Below are 24845 nucleotides of genomic sequence, written 5' to 3'. Positions count from 1 at the left end.
GCGCAGGAAGGTGCTGCAGGCCTTTCCCGTACATGGGGTGTTTTCTCAATGCTGGCAGGCTGTCGATTCGCCCCCCCCCCCATTGTGTAACTCAGCTGGAGGTAGCAGGAGTGGGCACTGTTAATTGCTCTGTATACTGTGGCCATCTGCAGTCCCATGCCTTGATTATACGGCAATTGATACCTAGCCTGTGGGAAGAAATTTTGGCATTAAGAGAGTTTTGAATATTTGCACACAGAGATGAACAATTAGGAATGTATTCTTTTAAAAAAAGAAACGCATGCAGAATTGCTTGGGTAATGTGAACAATACTGCATAACTTGGGGACTGGGCATATAGAAACAGGTTTATTAGAGACCGGGGTTTTCTTTTTGAGGTCTGTAAATACCTTAAAGGCAATTCTTCATTTGGCTGGAGATTGGATAAATATGTCAGAAGAAGGAAAGAAAAATAAGAGCTATTTCAGCAGCATAAATAGACTAAACTTGGAACTTCGTGACAAAGGAATAATGTGTTAAAGGATTGAGGTGGACCTTGTGGTCAGCTCTGGTTCACTGGAGCCAAGATAGAAGAATTTAATATGCCTGCTTGTGAATAAGGGATAACTAGACTGAAAAGGGACAGTACTGGTCACAGGAGTCTCCTTCATACCCACGTATAACCCCCCTTCCAAAAAAAAGCCCAAACAGCCTTTTGACAGTGGATCATTTTTTTTATTATTCATCTCTTATTTACTAACTCGTATACTGTGTATTTTATTCCAAAGCACTGTTGAATTCTCAAATCTGATTGGCCAGAAGGGCGGTGATTACTTTTCTATACCTATGCGCATAGTGCCAGCCAGGTCAATCACAGTAGTAATTCAAGGCGTTATTATAATCTTTAATTTTAACAAACTTTATTGAAGATTTCAGGCATAGAACACAATTTCAAATGAAAGGAATCTAAATGAAAATGTTTAATCTTTGGTGTCAGAAAATAGTTCTACTAATGAATGTGTTTTCGGCTTAAACATGAAAATATGGTGTTTAGGTTCAAACGTATGCCGAATGTGTAGTGACTGTGATATAAGTGGTTTAATGCAATATACACTGTGTCAGGTGGGTCTTCATCTCTGCAGTTATGTGTTTAAAAATGTGCAGCGCACACCTTGTTATGCATTAACCCTTACTTATTTTCGGTATATGTTGTTTGAAGGGACTGAGATTACTCCTATTTTTCATTTGTGTCATTTAATAAAAATTATCCATGTTAAGGTTTTTATACAGGAGAAAAATAACTTAAAATCTGCGAATTGTCACAGAGGATTGCATAGCCGATCCACTTGTTGCTGTTCTAGGAAGTATTTGAACATCAAGCTCTAGTTGCTTGGGATGTGAGAAAAATGTCCATCCACTTCTCCATGGCAACTTATTCCTTTTCATAAAACCAAATAAAATTTGTTCAGGTCGTGCCGTTTCCCACCAAGGAGTAGCAATGAAAAATTGATTTTATTTCTGTTAAACAGTCAAGTGTGGATGGAAATATTCTGCCCACAATGTGGTTGGTAGCAGTGGGAAAAGTGCTATGCGGGCTTTGGGATGTATAGGGTCTCATAAATGATACATCAGAAATAGTGTTTTCCACCCAGACACAGCAATGCATAACCTTGACAGGTGACATTTTGAAATGAGAGAGTAGTGCTGCAGGCTTGTAAAGGCTCATTTGATGAGTCACATCCTTTGACCTTGTATACCTGTATGAAAAACATCTGAACAGCTGGCGAGGTTGGCCACTAGATTAAATGTACAGTGCGCCACTGAGCAGAAGGGGCATTGTGGGTAGTGGACATCAGCGTTCCCACGTCCTTTATAGGTTTCTTCCAGTGTGACTGTCGGGTTCTTTGGTGTCTCCATGTGGCCCCATTTGCCCAGGATGAGAAGAAACTCTTCAAGTTGTTTAAGGTTTTAATTGTTATCTGTTTCTGTATTTGCTGTCTCTGAAAAATTGATGTTCATCAAACATTCATAGGGGTCAGCTTCTTCTGATCGTGATTCCAGTCCTTTCAGAGAAGTGACATTGTCTTGGTATTTCAGCATCTGTCTGACAAAATGCCTTTTGAGGAGAAAACTGAATTAGTATTAGTGGAGATAGAAAGGCATATAAAAACTAAGAAATGGAAGCATTTCTGTTTTTAAATATTCTTGTTTAGAATGTTATGTTCCCATCCATCCATCCAATTTCTGTACCTACTTATGTTCTCATCAGAAAAAAAAATATATAATTTTGCACTATAATTAGAATTAATCAAGCAATTAAGCCAAGTTGCTTTATTTACACCTTATTCTATTTCAGTCAGGTGTACCAGTACCTTTGGTTTTTCAAGTTTTTCAACTTTTTTGAAAGCATTACATAACTTTTATGGCAGGGGGGAGTTTGATGTATTACAGCCAACCCTTCAGGAAGTTGACAATCAAGGCTCTGGGCTAGAAGATGAGCTTTGGGGGTGAGAGCCTCAGAATCAGGTGTCTGAATAACAGACTGATGACCTTTCCTGTTCATTGAACTGGAGGCGGTGTGACTGTTTTTGGTGGTGTGTGCTCTGTTTGGTGGTGTGTGCTCTGTTTGGTGGTGTGTGCTCTGTTTGGTGGTGTGTGCTCTGTTTGGTGGTGTGTGCTCTGTTTGGTGGTGTGTGCTCTGTTTGGTGCTGCAAGTGTAAGTACAAATATAGGATAAGTTCCCTCCTGAAATTCCTGGTACTTTTGCGTTCCTTAAATCTGAATTTAAATCTTGAATAATGGAACATGCCATTGACAAAGCTGATAGATAATACAATATTGAGTATATTAGGTGGAACTTTTTGGGGGGGAAATTTCTTTGTTCAATAGCACAAAGAAATACAACAAACAAAATAACTAGAAATAAGTACAACAAAGTATAATGTAAGTAATAAATATTTGAAGGAAAATCAGTAATAAATTAAGCATTTAAGTGATAAAGAATAAATAAAATTGCAAAACAATGTACCAGGTGCAAAATGGGTTTGCAAAATTTGGGTTATGATTGCAAAATAATAGTGATATTTTAAGGCTTGGGAAGTATCTCTCTTCTTAATAATAAATACCCCCATAGCATTTTATTTGAGTGTTCACATGTGAGTGTTCACGTGTTAATGAAAAGGCCTGGTCACTGGTCACCTGCTCACTCTTAAAAACGTTTTGGCCAAAGTGAGTCTTTAACACTTCTTCATTGTCTTGGCTTTAAGAGGTAGATCTGCCACCCCTGACTGATAATTTGAGCAGATTTCCTGTGGATCCATCACTGCGCTGCCCGTTTGGATACATGCTCATTGGCTTCCTGTGTATCTGCCTTTTGGAAATGTCAGTCGGCTTTCCCCTAATCGATTTGTATTTTCTTTTTTTTTTTTTTTTTTTGTAGAGCTACAGAATGGTCAGCTAATTTTTACCCTGAGGCTGAACGAACAGACATCCCTTTTATTTTAAGTTGTCTGTATACATTGTAAACAGAGTTGTCTTTGTTTCTGAAGGTTGGTGGCTCTGGGAAATTTATCGTTTGGGGGGGTTGCGTTCCTTAGGTTTCACAAATGTATCCTAAAACACTGCAGTGTAATTAGTAACAACAGCAGGGCTGTGCACCTTATGTGCATTTCTTGCTGCTGTAATTCAACACTTGGCACTACAGGAAATGGTGTCTTATCATTCTCTGCTGTTCCTGTCAGAAGGTCAGATAAAGAACAGTGGAGATGTAGACAGCAGGGCATGAAACCATCATTTATTTCCACTGAAAGTCTCTCTTCTAGGTTAAATGACTTCAGTATTGCTCAGTTACAAGGTCAGTAATATAGTTTTCTGTGAAAAGTACAGATTGTACTTTGTCCTGCCAAATGCCCCTGGAACTCTGCTTTGCATTACTGTGGTCAGAAATGAGTCATGCAGTATGAACTAGCACTCACAAGACCAGGAACGGTAACTTCACCTATTCCATAGTGACCATACTTCCCTTTGGAGTGAGTCAACGGCACATGGCTGGCCTTGAAGAACAGACGGACTGTGAATGCAGCATGGAACGTAGCGGACCCTTGTATCTTTGCGGTCCCGCTGACTCCAGTGGAACCACAGCCTTGAAGCTCCCTCGACCTCCTTCCTGTCTTTAGACAGCGAGCTGTGATGTAAGAGAGCTGAGCTGAACTGGACTCTCAGCACTCATTCCATTTGGGGGGGGAAATACCCTCTCAAGTGTAGTTTGATCACGGTGCAAGTGTTTCAGGGCTAGACGCTTGCAACGGATATATTCCACAAATAATTATAGTACTTGTATCATGGGAATTTGTGGCAGTTAGTGAAAATAGCTCTGCACGGGCTTGGCATTGAGGTAATGTTTAAACCAAAGGCGTTCTCCATAACGTTCCACACTGCCAGTGACAATCGGCGATCAATCCATAACGAGCTCGGTCTGGCACGCGGCCAGTAGCTTTAGTCAGAAGACGTTGCTAGGATCGTTCCCAAGGGCCGCCAGCGCTCGATATGGCTTGTGAATGAACACCACCCCCGCTTTGGTCCTCTGTCTCGGCGAACAGGTTTCTGTGTGTGCTTAGAGCCTTAAGAAAAGCGGGATTTTAAGATCCTTTTAAATAATTTGCTTATAAGTAGTGGTATTTCTCAGTATGTTCTTGGTTCTAATCGCATAGAGTGCCCCCCCCCCCCTATTCACAGATTTGCTTTTTGCGGTTTCATTTGCCAAAAATATTTATGGAAAATTCCCGAAATAATTCATAAGTGTTAATTTGAGCGCTGTTCCTGAGTAAAATGATATTCTCGCACCGCCAGGGACGTGAATCATCCTTTTGTCCAGTGTATCCAATCTGTATGGATGCCATCAGTCACTTAGTAGCCATCTTGGCTATCAGATCGATTGCCACAGCATCTAAGGTAACCCTTTAATATAAATGTTCTATGTCATTATTAGTTCTGTTTCATTATTAAGTTTATCATAGGTTTGTCTATATAGGAAAAAACTCTCTATATATATATAATATTATAAATAAATTTCAAAATGGGTTCGGTACTTTCTAACCACGGCTGACTTAAAATTGAACCAATTAAGATAAGGAATCTCTACCTATAGATTATTCTCTGAAGACCATTCTCAGACACCTAGGTACCTTGGAAACCTTTTTGGAAGTATACGTTTCCTTGTTTTGGAGTTTTTGGTTCTTCTCCTCCGTTGTCTTCTGGCTTTCTTTAATTTCTTTCCTTCCTTTTTCCCATTCTGTATAACTCTCTGTAATGATGTTTAATGTATCACAAGATGGCCATGTAAAGCACTTTGGGACGACTGTTGTGAAAGGTGCTAGATAAAAAGAAATTCAATTGAATTTAGATGTGAAGGCCTAGAATTACATGACTAGACCTTTAGGGCTGTTATAATTTTGCACAATGCTTTTGTCATGGATGGGCTGAATATGGTCTTTGTTGCATGTTCAGAGATGTTCAAAATAAATCCAGTTTTCCATTTTCCGCACACCTATCAAGTGCAGGGGTGTGGGAGGGATGCAGCTTGGATGGGAGGTTGCCTATTGCATAGGAATTGGATTTTTCTACCTTTTATTTACATTGGGAGCACCCACCTTCCAAGCGAGTAAACACATGCTGCACACTTCTGAAAATACATGGAGGGGAACATAGAAAATATACATTTGGTAGACATGCACAGCACTCAGTTAGCACTTGTTAGAAGCTCATGCCTGAAATGTTATGCTAGCATACACCAAAACCATGTCTTAGATTTCTGGGAGACTTGGTAAACTGCAGAGGTGGGTAGTTCAGGTCCAAAAAGAAAAAATCCAGACCAAGACTTTGTTTCAACCAACCAGTTCAGTTCTCTGCGACTGTGACCCTTTATGCGCAACTGGTTGGTTGAAACAAAATCTTGGTCGGTATTTTTACTTTCTGAACCTGAACTATCCACCTCTGATAAACTGAAGGTTGTATTTGGGGATCAGGGCTCTGAATGAACTGCCTATACCTTTTCATTGACTTTTACCTCCACCTTTTTGCCTTTTTTTGCCACAATCAAGCCTCTCTTGCATCCTAACAAGCATTTCAGTGCCTAATGAAGGGGAAAGGATACTGCTGCAGTCTGGCTTTACTGTAAGAATTCTGTGCCTCCAGTTATGCACAGTTATCGGGTTTCACCATCTTCTTGTCATTAATGTAAAATATTATCATCTTGCTTTCATGAGACCTCTGTTTCCCACATGGTTTCAGAAATCCCAGGATGTTTTGCATACTTTAAACAAGCCTCCACGTGGACCCTCTTCTTAAATAAAAACGTTTTCTCTGGAACCATTTCGTAGAGCCTAGATTTGTGTGGAGTTGATCGTCTCACACAACTTTATGATTTGTTGACACAAAGGCCTTCAAAATGACCATCGGATTGTTTCCTCATTCTCTTCTCCAGAATGGTGTGGCAGTGTAATCTAAGTAAGGTGACTGCGTCGTTCTTGTGGCTCAGTGTAATTCTGTACTGTGAGAAGCCCCACCCAGTAAATCAAGCTATTAACAGCTGCCGTTTTTCTGGACAAATTGTGATCATTACAATGGAGCGCAGGTGGAGGCTAATTAGCTTCTTGGCATGTGTTAAGCCTTCGGTCGTATCTGAAATGATGACTGTTACTGAGGGTGTGCACATTTATCCAACGGAAATCTTACTTTTAATGAGTTTTCTGAATGTGTTGTTTTTTTTTGGTTCTGACCTAAATGTTGTCTGATACAACGTTAAAATAAAGGTGAAATCCATCTGGTATAATATGTTTCAGTGTCTGACTGTAATTGCAGCTGAATTTTTTAAGCATGTGGCGATTTTCCATATGTTCTATATCTGTTTTGGTTTAGCGGTCATGAAAATTCTGTTGGGTACTATTACTTTTGTATGTATTTCTTTCACATATTTGTTTTATAGGTTAATGTCTTTTGGTAAGGTTTTTGTATTTGTATTTGTCCTCTAGATATTACATGGTTGTATAGTTGGTGCACTCAAAAAGGGTGTTTTATATAAAATGATTGTTAAAATGTAACTGTTAATTTAGCTTTGTGAACCACTGAGTTGAATAACTCCCCTATTAATAGTAAGAAAGCAGTCACCACCTGTAGCCTGTATCAGTGAAACCATAGAGGAAATGGTGCAGGATGAGGTTCTGCATTAATATGTCATTTATTTTATCCTCGTTATGAAGTGTTTATGCAGGTGTCCAAATTGTCAGATGCCTCCCTAATTTTCCAGCTTACGCTGGAATCCGATTCATTACTCGTTTAGCGGACAGGTGGCGGCCCATGATTTGTTCTGTGGGGGTGTGTGTGCCTCACACATTTTTAAATTTCAAAATCTGCGCTTTCTTTATGCTTCAGTTTCATTCACTCGTGTTCTTTTTTGGTGGCGCATGTTTTAGGATGCAGCTTTGTCATCTGGTACCCTTCAAGTCATAAAACACCAAATGTCACATTACTGCCTTAGCTTTCATTTTTACAGAGGCACAACCCTCTTACGTCTCTACATTTCTGAACAGTAGGTGTAACGTGGTCCTTCACCAAGATTACAAGGACTGTGACTTTAGGGTCGTTAAACCTGCTGCCGACTAGTTTGTCCAGCTCATCTTCGATAGACCAGGACATGGCCCCGGTTGCCTCAGCGATCCACAGCTGGGGGGGGAGCTTATGAGACATACCACACATACCACAGCTAGCGGCTGAACGGCAGACAGGAAGTGACCATGTGCAGCCTTGGGGCCGCCAGAGATTGCCGTATTTCCCTGGGGGGGGCTGCTGCTCAGTCAGCCTAAAGTAGGTTACACTGTGTAAACTAGGACTTTAGACAATGCCTCTCTTCAGGATTTCACTCTGTAAAGAACATGATAACCAAAAGTTCCTTAATTAACAGGCGGAATACTGTTTTTTTTTCCCCCTAAATTCATCAGGAGATATGGTACGCTCGTATAATATTTGTAATGTAGGTGCAGTTACATTTTGTACCTTTGAACACTAAAGGAGAGCAATTAACATTTTTGTTTTTTAGCCATTGGAAAACCAGGCTCATCTAGTCAGAATAGTTGCTGTTTATCTTTTTACATTGGTAATCTCAGTTCCGCATTTAGGGATATGATTTCTGGTAAACACTTGGTGTCCGCCTCACCTAATTAGGGTTAAAAAAAGCCCAAATAAAAGGATAACTTTACATACACTGTTGCACATTTTACATACTACTTAAATGCTCTGTTTCCCCAGCCTTGTTTTCCATTGTGCTGTGTTGGAACAGAAGTATCTGCTGCTTAGTTTAGCTTGTAGAAACTTCCGCCTTCACTTTATCCAGAGACAATCTGCATGTCTGACTGCAACAGTAGACACTGATATGCAATGCCCACGAATGTCAGGCTGTTACATTTTTATTAATGTATGCTACTGTTATATGATTTGTTTGAAGACCAGTGTGTAGCACATTTTCTTTAAAGTCGACGATAAAAAAAAAATGATCAGATAAATGAAGGTCGTCAGTTAACAGTGGTAGAACATGCAAAGATGACATGCAGACTCATCACTCAGCCAAAATGTCCTGAAACTACCTCATTGCCTCAGGTTTTTGCTGGATGTTTTTATGCAGAAACTGCTACTGGACATCCAGCCATGTGTGCATCACAGTGCCTCTAACCGTTTTCTTATTTCCTTTTAGTATTATGTGCCAAGAACCTGGTAAAGAAGGACTTCTTTCGTAAGTAAATGCTTTACTATTTTGGTGCTCTGCTGCTGCTCGGTGTGGGAAGCCTTCTGCCTGTCAGGGTTCTCCTTTCATGCACAGAACAGAATTTCCCATGTTCCTGCGTTATGCTAACTTGAAATTGGGCACAAAGAGAATTTGAATAAAGAAATAACATTTTTTTTATGATTTTTTAAAATTTTTTTTTAGGGGAGGGGGGGTCGGTATGACAAATTTCATGTGACACCTCCATGCATCTTCCATTGCATTTGGGGACCCCCAGACAGTCCAGGTTTTTGCTCCCTCCCAACTCTGGGAAAGAGCAAAACATGGACTGCCTGGAGGTCCCTGAGTACTGGTTTGAGGAACACTCCTGTACACTACCCAGTCTTGTTGAAACCTAACTGGCTTTTCCATGTATTGCTCAGTTTGGGTCATTCCACAGCATTTCAGCTGAAGTGAAATCCTGACATGCAGTCTCCCCAACTCTAAAACCTTTTAATCATGAGCTACTCATAGCAGTCGGCACCGAGATTGCCATAGAAGCTTGTAGACCTGCAGCTCTTACACTGGGCTTGATTATTACCTCCAAAGACCAGTGTTTCCCAATCTGCTCCTCTGGACCCACAGTCGGTCCAAATGTTTGCTTCCCCCAGCCCCCTAGCAAAAACATGGGCTGTCGATGGGTCCCCAAGGACCAGATTGAGAAACACTGTCCTGGAGTATTATTTTTTGACTCTTGGGGTGATATTTATTGGAAGCAATAGTGTTTTTCTTCCCTTCGTTCTCATTTGCTTGTAAACTACCTGCCCTTGGACTGATGCAGGCCAGAGTCCTTGGAGAGGCTTTGGTAAACTCTGTATAACTTCACAAGCGTCAGCAGCTTGGGCAAATTTCATATTTCACTTGGCTCATTGACACATTTTCATTTCCACAAACCTGCATTCTGAAGAACAGACCATGTCATTGAAAATTATACATGCTCTTTTTAAAAAAAAAAAAAAACAAAAAAAAAAACATGAACCCCACAAACATGGAAATAAACCTAATTTCTCCTATTTCATTTACCCTATTTATGGATCTGATTAATTCAGTGGTTTTCATTTAGTGGTGTGTTGGCTCATTGTATTAGTCAGATTCTCTTAATGCAATTTGTGGTTTACTTAAAGATCTTATAATACTGGTCAAAATAATTCAGAAAGTAATACTGTTAACACACCACCTCTCAAAATCAGGGACGGTCAGCAATAAGAGTGACAATTTTTTGTAGCTGGAATCCTGGCACAAGGTCCTTCCAGTCTTAAAACAACAGCTGAGACAGTCTCCACTCTCATCACATAGAAACGATAAATGAACTCTGACTCAAGCTTGCAGTCTACTAGCCACATATAGTCCTGTAATGTTCTGTGGTCTAGATTTTAAAAAACAAGGCCACAGCAATCTCTGCAACTGAGCTGACCATTTTGGAGCAGAAGTGCCTTCCCAGCACTGTGCTCTTTCACACTCGGTCATTTAGTGGACAAGAGTATGGATGCAAGCTTAAAACCAGTAAGGATGAGTTCTCCAGCACAATGGTGTCATGAGATTCCCACTGCCTACTTAAAAAAAAAATCCATATTCCAGACCTAAAACCCGATTAGGTATCTCAAAATCAGAGAACACACACCCATCTACTTTTGTCCTTTAATGAAATATATCCCATAATTTATCCAATAATTTAATTGTTAACCACAGCTTCGCTATCAACTTGCCTTCTTTTTTCTTTCGTCTCTTCAGGGCATCTGTGGTCTGTTCTCTATATTCCGAGCAGATGTTTAGACACTTCAGTTTTCAGAGTTGCCTTCCATTATGTGTTTCACCCCATAGGTCTACCGGACCCTTTTGCCAAGGTCGTAGTTGATGGATCGGGACAGTGCCATTCTACGGATACGGTGAAGAGCACTTTGGATCCCAAGTGGAACCAGTATTATGACCTGTGAGTGGTTCCCCACGCTGCATCACATGCGGTCCCAGCTAGGAGCTGCTCGGCCACACGTTTCCTTCTCCTTCTCCGTTTCCAGATATGTTGGGAAGAGCGACTCCATAACTATCAGCGTGTGGAATCACAGGAAAATCCACAAGAAGCAGGGAGCCGGCTTCCTGGGCTGTGTCAAGCTGCTGTCCAACGCCATCAGCAGGCTGAAGGATACTGGCTGTACGTGCATCCGTCTCCTATAGTCACTACAATGGCAACCAAGCCAAACTTGTCGCCATCACTGCAGTCAGCCTACCTGTTTATACAAGCTTGCATGAAATCTGCATTTAAGGCAACATTTGTATTTTGAAGAGATGAACGTGAATGGAACCTAGCTCCTATAAAGCTCTTTTAGGAAGTTTTCTGCTTATTTTGTTCAGAATTTGGACTGATTTTTACATGGGTTAATTTCCGTTTCTTGTCCAAGTGGGCATGGGGGAGATGGTTGGTGGATTGTTAACTGCTTTGCATCAAAAATGAAAGTGGGGTGGGGGCTCTTTACATGCTTTTTTTTAATGCAAACGATACTTATGTTTGTGTTTCTAATGGCAGACGCTACAAAAAATGCCACTTAAGTATGGATGTGTGGGGGGTCGGCATTTACCCCTGCTGGAAATGCTTGCAAACACTGGCACTACATCACTTTGTATGCTGTCAGCCCTTTTTAGATCCAAGTTTAAAAATAGTCTGTAGTTCATACCGGGTCACTGTCTCTAATGACTGTAAGGTAGAAAAACAAAGTCCTTCCTGGAAACTGTCACAGCATAGGACGCCCGTTTCAATTTAAACCGCAAACGCGTTTAACCGTTAATCTTTCTGCTCGCAGACCAGCGTCTGGATCTATGCAAACTTAACCCCACTGACAGCGATGCTGTGCGTGGCCAAATAGTAGGTAAGGGCAGAGAGGAGGGCCCCCGCCACGGGCCGCTTTTGGAGGCCCCTTCTCGTCCGCTTGTGCCGCCTGTAACGTGCAGCCCTTCTCTCTGCGCCCGCAGTGAGTTTACAGACCCGGGATCGGATCGGGAGCGGCGGGCCTGTCGTCGACTGCCGGGGCCTTTCGGAAAACGAAGGGTGAGTGTGCAGATGATTATGTGCCGCCTTCGCATCACAAGGAAAAAATGTGACCCGTTCTGATGATGAAATGCTTCCTATTTACTCGCTTCAGAATATGATTGACATGTATGTGTATGAGGGGCGGGGCTGACACCAGCCCTTTCCAGGGCCTTAAGCAAAATAGGATTAAGCTAGTTGTGATTTGTCATCTTCCTTCCCATTCTGATCAGACGGGGGGCCCCCTGGTGGCCACAGGACGCTCAGCAGCCGCTTAGATCACTTGTGCCTTGCGTCAGCCCTGGATGTTTATCTCTAAAACACAAGGGTGATGAGGGGTGGGGGGTTTTGTAGTCTAGGCTGTGGTAAGTGTGTTGTGACTTGAGTGCCCCCCCCCTTGTCTTTCAGGCCAGTCTATGAAGACTCTGGGCCAGGAAGACCCCCCAGCTGCCTCATGGAGGAGCCCCTGCCCTACACTGACAGCACAGGGGCGGCAGGCGGGGGCGTCTGCCACTTCCAGGAGTCGCCCAATCAAGAGCAGCGGCTCCAGGTGCAGCGTATAAGGAGCCAGGAAGCCAGGGGCCACGCCCACACACCTCAGAACCGGCCACATGGGCACCAGTCACCAGAGCTGCCCGAGGGCTACGGTGAGTGTCGACAGAGGAGGCCCCCTGCTCGGGAAAATGGCTGCCTTCTCGCCTAAAGCCATTTAAGTTGGCTTCTTCTCACTACAGAGACACTGTTTATTCCTGTTCACACGCACTAAAGGCCAGCTGGAACGTAATGTGTTTGTGTAGTCTGTGTAGTTACGTTACATTTCATCCCTTTTATAGCAATGTTTTATGGTGCCATATCGCTTAAGATTTGTAGTTCAAGGTAACCGAAAGCAACAGCATTCTAATTCCTTAAGTGCTGTGTTGCCTCATGCCCTTAAATGGCTGGAAAGCCACTGGCCACTGAAGCTTGCTTACGCTGCCCTGCTTTCTTGAGTTTGTAGTGCCACGAGGAAGTTGAGCTCCTCAGATCTGGTTCAGGTCCCCAACCTTGAGAAGTAGGTGTGAGGTGGGCCATCGGGCTCCCTACATCAGGACGGGAAGGGGCCTCCTGCAGAGCAGATGGAGGTGTCAGATGCTGCAAAAGCCCCATTCCCTCTCAGGGCCTAGAGCTCCTGAAATCTAAGCCACCCCCCGGCAGCTGATTGTGTTTTATGGCCTCAGATGTTAGCACAGTTAGCTTGACTGTGGGCACAGTGGCATGTAGCAGTTTCCTGTCTGAGATGTTGTGTTTCTGTGCTCTTTCTACAGAGCAAAGGACCACAGTGCAAGGGCAGGTTTATTTTTTACATACGCAGACTGGCGTAAGCACCTGGCATGACCCAAGAATACCACGGTAGGCTAAAGACCGGTCCATCCAAAGTGTGTGCCATGATGTTAATCATTTATGTTTAGTGTTAAACAAAAACGTCTGGCTTCGGTGTTAAGGTAGATAATTTACAAACATTGGTGTTTGATTCAGTCTGGCCACTGTTTCGTTGTACTATTTAAGCTTTCAGGTTCATTTATTTTGTCTGCTTGGAGTGCAGTACCATGTCTGAAAGGCGGAGGGGGCTAGAGTGCGCACGTGTTCGTGCACACACACACACACACACACACACACACACACACACACACACACACACACACGCACACACACAGAGTGCTGTATTGGAGCTTCAGCCCAGCTTCTCCCTCAGGGACCTAAACAGCGTGAGCTGTGAAGACTTAGGCCCTCTTCCCCCAGGCTGGGAGGTCAGGAGCACAGTGTCGGGGAGGATTTATTTTGTGGACCATAACAACCGGACGACACAGTTCACAGACCCCCGGCTGCATCACATCATGAGGTGATTATTGCCTGTAAGAGCCCCTGTTGAAATGGTAGCATTGGTCCCCCGCTTCTTGCCTATGTGATGTCTGTCACTGAGGCCCTGCAATCAGTAGTGTCAGAGACACAGAGTGGTTTGTGCAGAATTAAGGAGCTTCATCTTGATTGGAACGTTGACCGTGAATGTGATCAGACACTTCACCTTATCGTGCCCTTTTTAGTTGCTTCTGTCGCATGTGTGCTTGTGCAATGCGTGTAGCCCAGCGTGACTCGCGTGTGCTTCGCATGCCAGTCAACATTCGCAGGCGAAGGAGTCGAGCCAGGCCCTCCCGGTGCCGGCGGAGACCCCCGTGGACGAGGGGCCCGAGGGCGAGCTGCCCGTGCGCTGTGAGCGTGACCTGGTGCAGAAGCTGAAGGTGCTGCGTCACGAGCTGTCGTTGCAGCAGCCCCAGGCCGGCCACTGCCGCGTCGAGGTCTCTCGCGAGGAGATCTTCGAGGTATCTGAACACCAACCATACCAGTGCTCTCTGCTTCCAGTTGTTCCACCTTCTTACATCACCTGCTTTACAACCCTTTCATAGTGTCCCTCCTTCCCTCTTCATTTGCAAGCTATGTTGCTTCTCTATTCATTTTTTTTTTTTTTGCTAATTGCGGTCTTGGTTGTGCCCAGTAGGTGTCAGTGTACTGCACCTCAAACACCAGACTCACTGATGCTCAGGGGTATTATATGAACTAGTAGAGCCCTTCTCTCATGGTCAATACAGGAGTACAATAATAAACACACAGTACCATCTAAATTATCTATCTATCTTTCTATCTAATCTATCTAGCAGACTCTTTTATCCAAAAGTGACATACACGTAGGGTGATCACTTGTCCAGATTTTGTCTGGGCAGTACAGTGTTTTCCACACTCTATCTAGACTGCTGTTGGGTGTACTCCTTTTGGCCCCCTTGTCAACCTCTTTCCCACCCTCTACCTTTCTCCCAATCAACAATTGGCGCCACTCAATTCAACCCCCAATAGCACTTAATGGAAACCTAGAATGAGCATGGTTGCGATATATTTTTTATACCATTCTCTCTCTATATATAAGATAAATATTGCGATAGATGTACCATTCTCAGCTTCCATAGTATTTGTACACCGCCCCCCCAAATCGCATTTCATAGGTGTCCTATGAAAAGGTGTCCTCCTTTTTGGACAAGGGTGTCCTCCTTTTTAAAGCCTTTGTCCTCCTTTTTGGACAAGGGTGTCCTCCTTTTTAAAGCCTTTGTCCTACTTTTTGGACAAGGGTGTCCTCCTTTTTAAAGCCTTTGTCCTCCTGTTTGGACAAGGGTGTCCTCTTTAAAGCCTTTGTCCTCCTTTTTGGACAAGGGTGTCCTCCTTTTTAAAGCCTTTGTCCTCCTTTTTGGACAAGGGTGTCCTCCTTTTTAAAGCCTTTGTCCTCCTATTTGGACAAGGGTGTCCTCCTTTTTAAAGCCTTTGTCCTCCTATTTGGACAAGGGTGTCCTCCTTTTTACAGCCTTTGTCCTCCTTTTTGGACAAGGGTGTCCTCCTTTTTAGTCATACTGGTAGTCACCCTATGTACAAGTGAGGAAACCATTCAGCCAGCCAGTATCCCTAGAGCATCTGTGGGTTAAGGGCCCTGCTCACAGGTGACACGGTCACTCTGCCAGATATGGGGTTTGAACCCACAACCTTCAGTGTTTACTTATTAGTCTTGTTCTTTTTTAAGGAGTCTTACAGGCAGATTATGAAGATGAGGTCTAAAGATCTGAAGAAGCGTTTGATGGTAAAATTCCGTGGAGAAGAAGGCCTCGATTATGGTGGTGTGGCAAGGTAAGTCAAATCTAGATAACTGAAAGACATGACAAGACTCGCTGCTCAGTTCATTATTATTGTCGCACAAGCAAATGGATTGCATACTTCTTACCAGAATAAATTCTGTGTGCTTTGTTAGGGAGTGGTTGTATCTCCTTTGTCATGAGATGCTGAATCCGTACTACGGACTCTTCCAGTATTCAACTGATAACATATACACCTTACAAATAAATCCTGACTCCTCCATCAACCCTGTAAGTATTAAATCTGTTCCGCTTAAGTAAAATTTCCTCTTGACAGAAGATGGTCTTAAATCGACGGAATTATATGATCCTTATGCAATTCTTTCAATCATGTCAGTCAAGCGCTTGAATTTTTCTGTGGATCTGAAAGGGCTCGTCTCTCGTAGGACCATTTGTCTTATTTCCACTTTGTGGGTCGGATAATGGGCCTGGCCGTGTTCCACGGGCACTACATCAACGGCGGCTTCACGCTGCCCTTCTACAAGCAGCTGTTGGGGAAGCCCATCCAGCTGTGTGACCTGGAGACGGTGGACCCCGAGCTGCACAAGAGCCTGGTGTGGATCCTGTAAGTTCCGCCTTGTTGGGATTAGCCGCCCGGCGTCTGAGCTCCTCTGTCGAGGCCTCGGGATGCTCCGGGCCTCATTATCACTGTCATTTCTAGGAACTCTTCAAAGCCGAAATATAAGCAGTGATGCACTCAGGCACGACTGCAGCATATGGCTGCCGCCTGGGCCAATGGCACTGTATAAGTATTAGGCACGGTCTCGAGAGTCTTAACAATACCTCAGACGTGCTGGGACCAGCAGCTGCTGGTGCGTCGGTACGGTTGTAAGGGGTTTGACAAGGAAACCTTTACATAAAGTATTAAAAACCCTCGTCAAATGTATGCCAGGGTATTTCTCACCAATCCTTTTAATACCTTCTATTCTGAAAAAATTCTGACTAAATTTTAACTATATTGGTACAGGAACCACATCACAGAAGCCTACACAATCACGCACTCAAGGTGAATTGGAGTTTATCTGAAGTACCTTTTAGCCTGTAGCAGTGTCCATATATTAATGGTGATTGACCAGCTAATTACTAGTTACTATACACATGTACGCAGCTAAATGCGAAACCAAAACTAAATGTCCTTACGCTTCCTACCTACACTGCATATATCCCCTAATTAAATTAATATAAGTAGGCACGATGACAGTGTTCTGATTTGGTTCAGTTACTAGTCACATTATTTAACAAATTACATTTCAGAAATCTGTGAACTGCTGTTTCCTATGTGTGGTGCACTGGCCCAAAATACAGGGCTGGGTCTGTAGTCTTTCTAATGGTAAGAAACTGAGAAGTTCTCTATTTTAAAGAGGACCAATGACATTTTGTTAACAGACGATCAATATTTGCAAAAAGCCCACATACTTTTTATGATTTAAATATGACAGATGGATCAGTACTGTTTGTAAGTTATGAGAGTAGATTTTGAAGAAAAGACATTCTTTTCTCTTAAGACAATTTGTTTTTCCCAAATCCTTCCAAAATAGTTTTGTTGATATTTTGTGAGCTTTTACGTTTACAGTGATTTGTTCTGGATGCTTCAGTGGGTCCGTTATTGTGTTCATATTTCATGTGTAAGTGAAGTCAGCTCCCCCTTTTTTTTTATTTTAAAACACTCCATTGACCAAAAGAGTAATGAAGTATTAGTTTTGTTCCTGGGGGTCTTTTAGCCAGCAAAAATATGAGAGAAAGGAGGGGGTGACTGCTATGTTTATGCAGGCTGTCACGCATTCTCAGCAATCTAGCGATCGTTATCATGCTCTGAGGTGTAAGTGTTTTAGTTTTGAGCAGATTTGTTCCATGAAATTTGAAGTGGTTCGAGCACCTGGATTTTTGGAACGCCAGCTTCCCAGCAGATTTAATGGAGTTCTGGGGTTTAACAGGACGCCCTTGTGCTTGAAGATAATCGACACAGTGAGCAGGTATATACACATACGTGCAGTTCAGCTTAACAGGAAATAAATCACAGCTCGGAACGTGGATAAATGAGCATCCAGGAACAGGGAAGTCTGTTTTCAAAGGAACGCAGTGTGGTATCCTGTGGTTTAAGCGCCAGGCTGCGCATCATCACGTTTTTGCGCAATGCTGTTTTACGTGATCACTAAGGTATTTTTCTGTAACATTCAGTGACTGAGCTACATTATGATCTATTCACCATAGACTCGCTCTCATTGCGCAGCCACAATGTTGAGCAACTCCACCGGTGTCCAAAAAAATGTACCAGTCCAGCGACTAAATCAAGATGATTGTGTTTACAGAAGCGGTAACTCCGGTTAAACCTGTGAGCGAGATGATCACCCCAGATCGCCTGAAGCTTCCAGCTGTATAAATCAAGTGTGAAAATACAATTTGTTCCTCGCTTTAGGCAAAACAATCTGCTGTGTGACTTAAACACAGTATAGCTAATGACCACTGATGTAGTAACTACCTTTTAAGGATAGTTATGTCTGAGTTTGAATCTGCTGCTCTGCAAATTTGGTTCCTACTGAATCATTTGGATGCACATAAATTTTAAGCATGATTTCAAATGCATATGGAAATTTGGAGTGCAGTTAGTCTGCAATAATTTATAAGCTAAAAATGTGTTTTGTTCCTTACAGAGAGAATGATATCACGACTGTCCTGGATCATACATTTTGCGTGGAACATAATTCTTTCGGTAAATTTCTTCAGTATGAACTCAAACCTAATGGTAGAAACATCCCCGTCACAGAAGAGAACAAAAAAGAGTATGTGAGGTGAGGATTTCAAAAGGACACTTCTCTTCCTGACACTTTTGCATGCTAAGGCTTTCGGCGTGACAGCTTTAGTCTTTTTCTCAGACCATTGCGACATTTATGTGTGGAAAAAATGCCTTGTACTTCTAACAATACATGTAATAGGTTCCAGACATGTTTTGCAATGCAGGTTACATGTGTTGCTTTACATAATTTTAGCATAAGCTGGACGAATCTGAAGAAACTTCAGAATTTCCTTCCTCCTTCAAAGCACGAAACATGCGGGTCCCGTTTTCTTTCTCCAGCTTTCGTTGGCCTGTGTTATGAAATGAGTGGATTCATTCACTTCCCTTCAGCCCTGCTCCTCTCTGCTATGTCTGTTTCACAGGCTCTATGTGAACTGGCGGTTTATGAGAGGCATTGAAGCCCAGTTTCTAGCCCTGCAGAAGGGCTTCAATGAGTTGATCCCACAGCATCTGCTAAAGCCGTTCGATCACAAGGAGCTGGAGGTAATGCCGGTTTATCCCATCGTACGTGTCGCGGCTGGCCTGCCGTGTCTGCATGCTGTCCCTAACCTGCCTCCGTGCCGCAGCTGATCATCGGCGGCCTGGGCAAAATCGACCTGAGTGACTGGAAGACCAACACCCGGCTGAAGCACTGCGTGGCCGACAGCAACGTGGTCAAGTGGTTCTGGCAGGCGGTTGAGTCCTTCGACGAGGAGCGTAGGGGGCGCCTGCTGCAGTTTGTAACGGGTTCCACCAGGGTGCCCCTGCAGGGCTTCAAAGCACTACAAGGTGGCTGCCGTACGAGCTGAGGCCTGATTATGCACCCCGCCTCCTGGGGGGTTGGGGGGGGGGGGACTGTCCTTATCATCCTGTGGAGAACAGGCAGCCTGGGGGGGCCTTCATAGATTAATCATAGAGGTCGAGTGAGTTTTCCCAAACTCCATCAAAATGCATATGAGTGATTATTTTTAGTGTTCCTGCATTAGTTTTGTGTGTGTGATCCAATATTTTCTGCAAACCAAAATATAGTAAATTTACATTTTATAGTCGCACCATTTTTCCCCAACTTAGCAAGAAATCATAAAATTAATGTCGGAAGTAGGCAGTTCTCTGTACAGAAAATGACTGCGCAGCGTTTTATTTTAGCCCGGGCTTGATGGATCACTGTCGCTTTCAAGGCATAAGTCTTCTGCTGTTCCTGTTTGTTTTTTTTTGTTTTTTTTTGCCCAAATTGTGTACCTTTCTCAAAAGGGGCCATGTTAGCGTTGACTAGAATGTATGTTTGCAAGGTTCTGCAGGATCTGCAGGACCAAGACTGTTTACCATCCACCTGATCGATGCCAACACGGACAACTTGCCGAAAGCTCACACCTGGTGAGATTTTACCCTCCACATGAGAAAAAGAACGGAATTACTCGACTTCATATTTAGATTTGCTTTTAATTTTTAAGGAACCAAAAGGCATTTAATTCTATGGATTTTTCTGGGATCACTGGTTTCAGCTTGGAGAGAAGGGAGCCGGTCTTGGCACGTGAGCCCTAACCCCCCCCCCCCCCCCCCCTTCCCTCCTCAGCTTTAACCGCATTGACATGCCGCCCTACGAGACGTACGAGAAGCTCTACGAGAAGCTCCTGACGGCGGTGGAGGAGACATGCGGCTTCGCCGTGGAGTGAGGAACGTCAGCTTGAGCGCTGGTCCATTTCACCGAGGAGGCCAAGAGGGGTCTGTCTACTAGACCCAGCTGGATTTGGAGAGGGGGCCACACGGGTCTGGGCCTGGAAGCACCGTCCCCAGGCCAACTAGAACCACCCAATGAGGTGTGGCTGCCTGAGTGTGCAAACTAGGAGTCCCTCTCGTCTGTGCGGTGTGGGGGCCACGTCTTCAGCATTTCCAACCGAGCCTACGTGTCCCCCATGAAGAGTGCAGCCTACACCTGCGGAGAACAGATCTTTCTGGCCCTGGAGGCTGGAGCTGCCTCCCTGCCATACAGCTGCTCTCTGTATCAGAGGGAGGTTCACCACCACTGCTTTTGGCTGTATCTTCTCGTCGGATTGGTTTAGGCCCGTCTAGAGCATGGAATGCTGGGTAAAAAGTGGCACTGACACTAAACGCTTCAGTAACACAGATTAATACATGTATTGTGTTCTTCGTGCCGGCTCGCAATATTTTTCTATGATCCCTTTAGGAAGAGGATGGCTTTGTGCGTTTCAGGCTTCCGAACCTATGTTCCTGTTTTTTAGGTCACTGTAACTTTTGCATCCCCCCCCCCCCGATGTTTGTCCTTGGTGGTTTACCGTGTAAAATGTGTTTTAAGAAGAAGGTATTTTTATCGCAGTAAGGATGTTCTCATGTCAGGCCATTCTTCAGATATCGACGGGGAATCTCGGCCAAGGCGGCAGCCCTCCCTAGACTGCCGCAGATGTGACGGAGTAGCACAGAAAAAGAGAAGACCGATCGCGCCCTATCAATGGGCAGGTGATGTGACATCGACGCAGGGCAGTGTGGGATCCACACTTTTTTACATTTCAAGATCAGTCCATGTAAGAATGTTCCTATAGACATATTCATGTATGACACCTACGCTGGAGGAAGGCGGCAGCAGTGATTTTATGCTGTATGGAATTCACAGCAGAATCAAGGTACACTGGCTTAGTTGAATATAATAAACTGAATAGCATCTATTCTGATATAAGAACTCAATGTTTACAAGGAAAAACAATGTGTGTCTATATGAAGCCTTGAACTAATATGGATTCCAAAAGTTTGTTAAAAATGCAAAACTGTCAGATTACAGTGTACAAACTATAGAAAATTCTGTTGCTCTTTCTAAATCCATACTGGCAACCATACCTCAGTCGCTTTCTGGAAGTCGTTGTAATATAATAGTTTATTTTTGTATTTTTCTTTTGTGCGGGGAGCAGTAGGAAAAGTATTTCACAATGCCCTGAATGCTTCGAGACGTAATCGGCCAAGTGTTGATCGGTATTGCTTGCTGTTTGTTAGGCCTGTTAAGGGAATGGTTTTATAGCGTAATAGCTCATCGGTTTAGCTATTTCATTAGACATGCAAGTAACATTTTTTTTCTCGGCAAAGAAATACTGTGAAAAAGGTGCTTTAGCCACTTGATTGTGAATAAAGTGGTAAATTTTAACTCTTAAATAGTCTGGTTCCCCTGTAACTTCATTATAACTGGAGGGAGCAAATTAGGTCAAATTTCAGAGTTTGGCACTTGGTTTATATATAACTGTGTATATATAAGCCAACTTTATTATTAAATGTTCTGCAACCACTTCATCATGTTGGACTAATTATTTATTAATTGCGTAATTCTTTTTTTATATTGCTGCTATCACCATTGTATACTTTTAAAGAAAGTTATTGTCTGTATGTCTGAATAATAATAAAGAAAAGCTGCTGCTATTATACACTAAGGAAGCTCGTAGAAATCCTTAAAGATGAATGGAGCTAGTGCCCAGAGGCCATGATGTTCGTGTTTGTGATATATGCAATAAAAAGTGACATTTATACACTAACCCTTGGGTTAAAATAAAATGCCATTATTGTTTTTTCCCCCTCTGTATTGTCTCTGTATTTGCAAAACTCCTCTAACAATGATAGTGGGTGTTGTTTGGAAACGTTTAATTCTGCAGATGGATTTGTTATTAAGGTTGAACTTTGGTGGACATTAAAATGGAATGTGCCTATGGACTGTTCAATGTAGCCTTTGTAATAATATGCGTTCAGGAAATACATTCCTATATAGTTTGTTAAATGCATTATTAATCTGCACTTGTAGCTAGTTTTTTTTTTATGTGCTTTTGTGTTTGCGGAAATCGTCTAACCTCTAAATTTGCTGAACATCAATTATATTTCTTTTGTAAATATGATTTTGAAATAAATTAATATAAATCTACATTTCCTTTGTTTATAACTTTTATTTACATTGAACATTTCGGTACTGTAAATAATCTAGTTGTTATAATAATGCCTTACCACGGTAAATCTGAATCCTCTTCCTTAAACCCGTAAGATTCCACTGCAGTCAGTTAGTCCCTCTTAACTTTCTTTCTGTTTAATGAATTCCAAATAAATCTCAGCAGAGTCCAAGACGAATAGCAGAGTAGAAGGCATATAAGGATGATGAAGGAAATCACGTCCAAAAGAAAGTACTGGTAGAATGGCAGGTCATTGCCTGCTGCTCGGAGATGTTGAGCCCCCTTGTTCCGCATTACGTACTCTGTCCAGAATACCGCCAGATCTCTCGGCGGAATCGGAGTGTCTCTATGTAACCGCGACAGTTTCTGCATGCTGGCCCTGTAGGACGGGTTCTCTATGACCGTGCGAACAGCAACATAAACATCCTGCCTGGTCAGCTGGTGTAGGTTCTCGAGAAGGACGGCTGCCCCTTTTATTGACAGACGGAGGAGGTTTTCATAATTGTCCCCAAACAGTGGGAAGCCCACAATTGGCACCCCGTGATAGATGGCCTCGTAGATGCCGTTTTCCCCTCCGTGTGCGATGAATGCCTTTGCGTTAGGGTGCCCCAGGAGGTCATTCTGGGGTATCCAGCTCAGAAGCTTGGTATTCTTTCCTAATGTAGGAATCAGAGGACCCGAGTAACGCCACACCACTCTTTGTGGAAGCAAAGCCAGACCAGCTGCAATCTCTGTGGCCACGTTTGCAGGCAGAGTGCTTGCTATTGTGCCCAGAGAGAAGATGATGACACCATTTTCTGCACCATCCATAAAATCCTTGAGGTCTGGAGGAAGGGGCTTTGCTGGCCTGATGTGGAATCCCCCGATATAGATGGCATTTGGCATGCTTGGTTTAAGGAACTCCAGTGCAAAGTCGAATTTCATCAGATAAATGTCGGCCTGTGTGTAAAGGGTGTATATGCTTTCGTCCGATTTCAGGTATCGATAGCAGAGATCATTATAACTAGAATAGATAAAGATGTGGTTCACTAAATTTCCAAAGCCATACATGATGACGTTTTTCAATCGCTGTGTGAAGGACATTCTATCCGTGAGTCTGGAGTTCAGCACGGGAACGTATGACAGAGGAGATGGGGCAATTTTTAAGTGAATGTCTTCAGTGGGCATCCACCTCCCGAACAAAACAATGGGCAGGTTTAAGTAGCGTGCCAGCATCACCCCCCCCGGAAAGAAAGGGTCTGCTAGAACAATGTCGAAATTGGTCTCTTGGAGTTGCCTCATCAAAATGGCATTGTCAAACATGGCCTCAATCGCAAGCCTGTAATCGCTACTTACTCTTCTAATGGACACAAAGAGTTGCCAGACGCTAGCGCTGGAGCAGCTCTGTCTGCTGAAGGCATTATGGAATATCCAGGACTGGGCGACTTGTTTCTTCTCCTCCTTTGTCCTTGCTTGATTTTCCGGGAGCTGGACCGTGAGGACACTGAAGTCTGGAGACGAGGCGTCGATGTTCAGATTGTTCGAGAATCTGACCACAGTGATGTCGTGGCCCCTTGCCATGAGCTCCAGGATCAAAACCTTCATGGTATTCCAGTGACTTCCATCCACAGGCACTGTGAGCACCTTCCCGGTGTACACAGGCCTGTAATCTGTGAAAAGGACTAAACAAATGAATATCCATAAAATGCTGCATTTTGCCATCCTTGTATTTTATGTGGGGTGTCTCAAGTAGCAACTGCCAGAGTAGGTTTCTTAACCGTCTCATATGGTTGCTGTTTACTTTATGTGCTTCAGCAGGAAATGTTTTTTTTTTCCCCTCCTCTCCCACGTGGTTTATGTTTAAGCAGTTCTTATCAAATGAATGGTTCTTGTATGGGGAGTGACAGCGCATCCCCCCCCCCCCATGTTATAAAGTGAAAAACTGGCTGAACAAGTTGTGGCAAGACCTTTGAACACTTGCATCACATAGTTTGTTTGCAATATATCAGAGAGTTGATTTTGACAAGTTGTCCTTGGCTTTCTGCACAAGTTCAGTAATGACATCGATAGGGCTGAACCACTAAAATGGATTTTTGTTTTTTCAAGAATAACCGGAGTCTATTTAGTTCCTAAGTTTTTTCCTTTGGGTTGATTGACAAGTGCTGAAGTTAAACTTGCTCATGATCATGCTGTACCCTAGATGTGTTCTAGAATAAACAGTTTTTAATGAGTTTCAAGTTTAACTAACCTTCTCTGTTATAGCACATGAAACCTTGCCTACAGACATTGCTAAGATAAACAGATGTAATGTAAGAAACCATTGGTTAGGCTTCATTTTGGCAAAATTGTGCTTACTAATTAGGCCTTAGGGGCATACATGGTAGTGCGCACCATACTGTCTGACCGCATTCCAGGAAGTGTTGAAGCTGTGTTTAAGGCAGTGGTGACCCAACACCGTGTTACAGCCTCAAAATTGATCTGCTCTTAGATGTTCCGTTGCACTTTCCCCCATGTGTGTTCCTATATGCCTCGATGGGTCACAGAAGTGAGTATGTGGTGGTTTGAGGCTGTACTTGTACTATGTTTAGCAAGTATCCTGTTAAGTATATATCTATCTACACTGGTGAACCTCAACTTCTGAC

At 43.2% G+C, this 24845-nt stretch overlaps 2 protein-coding genes across 5 annotated transcripts in view; one reads left to right on the top strand and one right to left on the bottom strand.

Moving 5' to 3' along the window:
- The window catches only part of LOC125742391 (E3 ubiquitin-protein ligase SMURF1), a 30463-nt gene extending 8261 nt beyond the window's left edge, over window positions 1-22202 (top strand). Inside the window, exons 2-18 of one of the 3 annotated variants that reach the window (XM_049014365.1) lie at window positions 8722-8760; window positions 10612-10720; window positions 10806-10939; window positions 11586-11651; window positions 11755-11830; window positions 12218-12456; window positions 13114-13198; window positions 13542-13688; window positions 13962-14166; window positions 15408-15511; window positions 15633-15747; window positions 15903-16081; window positions 18168-18305; window positions 18673-18793; window positions 18877-19078; window positions 19579-19663; window positions 19863-22202. In XM_049014365.1, coding sequence (XP_048870322.1) covers window positions 8722-8760; window positions 10612-10720; window positions 10806-10939; window positions 11586-11651; window positions 11755-11830; window positions 12218-12456; window positions 13114-13198; window positions 13542-13688; window positions 13962-14166; window positions 15408-15511; window positions 15633-15747; window positions 15903-16081; window positions 18168-18305; window positions 18673-18793; window positions 18877-19078; window positions 19579-19663; window positions 19863-19962 — 2144 coding nt within the window. In that variant the 3' untranslated portion in view covers window positions 19963-22202. The remainder of the gene's footprint in view (window positions 1-8721; window positions 8761-10611; window positions 10721-10805; window positions 10940-11585; window positions 11652-11754; window positions 11831-12217; window positions 12457-13113; window positions 13199-13541; window positions 13689-13961; window positions 14167-15407; window positions 15512-15632; window positions 15748-15902; window positions 16082-18167; window positions 18306-18672; window positions 18794-18876; window positions 19079-19578; window positions 19664-19862) is intronic. The other 2 variants (XM_049014366.1, XM_049014367.1) reach the window with 2 other exon arrangements.
- LOC125742398 (UDP-glucuronosyltransferase 2C1-like) lies at window positions 692-24008 on the bottom strand. 2 transcript variants are annotated; one of them, XM_049014376.1, is made up of 2 exons: window positions 22283-24008; window positions 692-2094 (listed from the first exon to the last, which is right to left on the bottom strand). In XM_049014376.1, the coding sequence occupies exon 1, from the start codon at window positions 23923-23925 to the stop codon at window positions 22336-22338; it is 1590 nt and encodes a 529-aa protein (XP_048870333.1). In that variant the 5' UTR covers window positions 23926-24008; the 3' UTR covers window positions 692-2094; window positions 22283-22335. The 2 variants fall into 2 exon arrangements, with proteins under 2 accessions (XP_048870333.1, XP_048870332.1); XM_049014375.1 differs by lacking the exon at window positions 692-2094 and adding an exon at window positions 12492-12913.
- Window positions 24009-24845: the final 837 nt, after the last annotated feature.

Source organism: Brienomyrus brachyistius, chromosome 5 (genome assembly GCF_023856365.1).
Source record: "Brienomyrus brachyistius isolate T26 chromosome 5, BBRACH_0.4, whole genome shotgun sequence".
Lineage (NCBI taxonomy): Eukaryota > Metazoa > Chordata > Actinopteri > Osteoglossiformes > Mormyridae > Brienomyrus > Brienomyrus brachyistius.
This window is presented reverse-complemented; position numbering and strand designations above follow the sequence as displayed.

Coding starts and splice junctions, on each gene's coding strand:
- LOC125742398 (XM_049014376.1), bottom strand. CDS start 23,925: ATGGCAAAATGCAGCATTTTATGGATATTCATTTGTTTAGTCCTTTTC.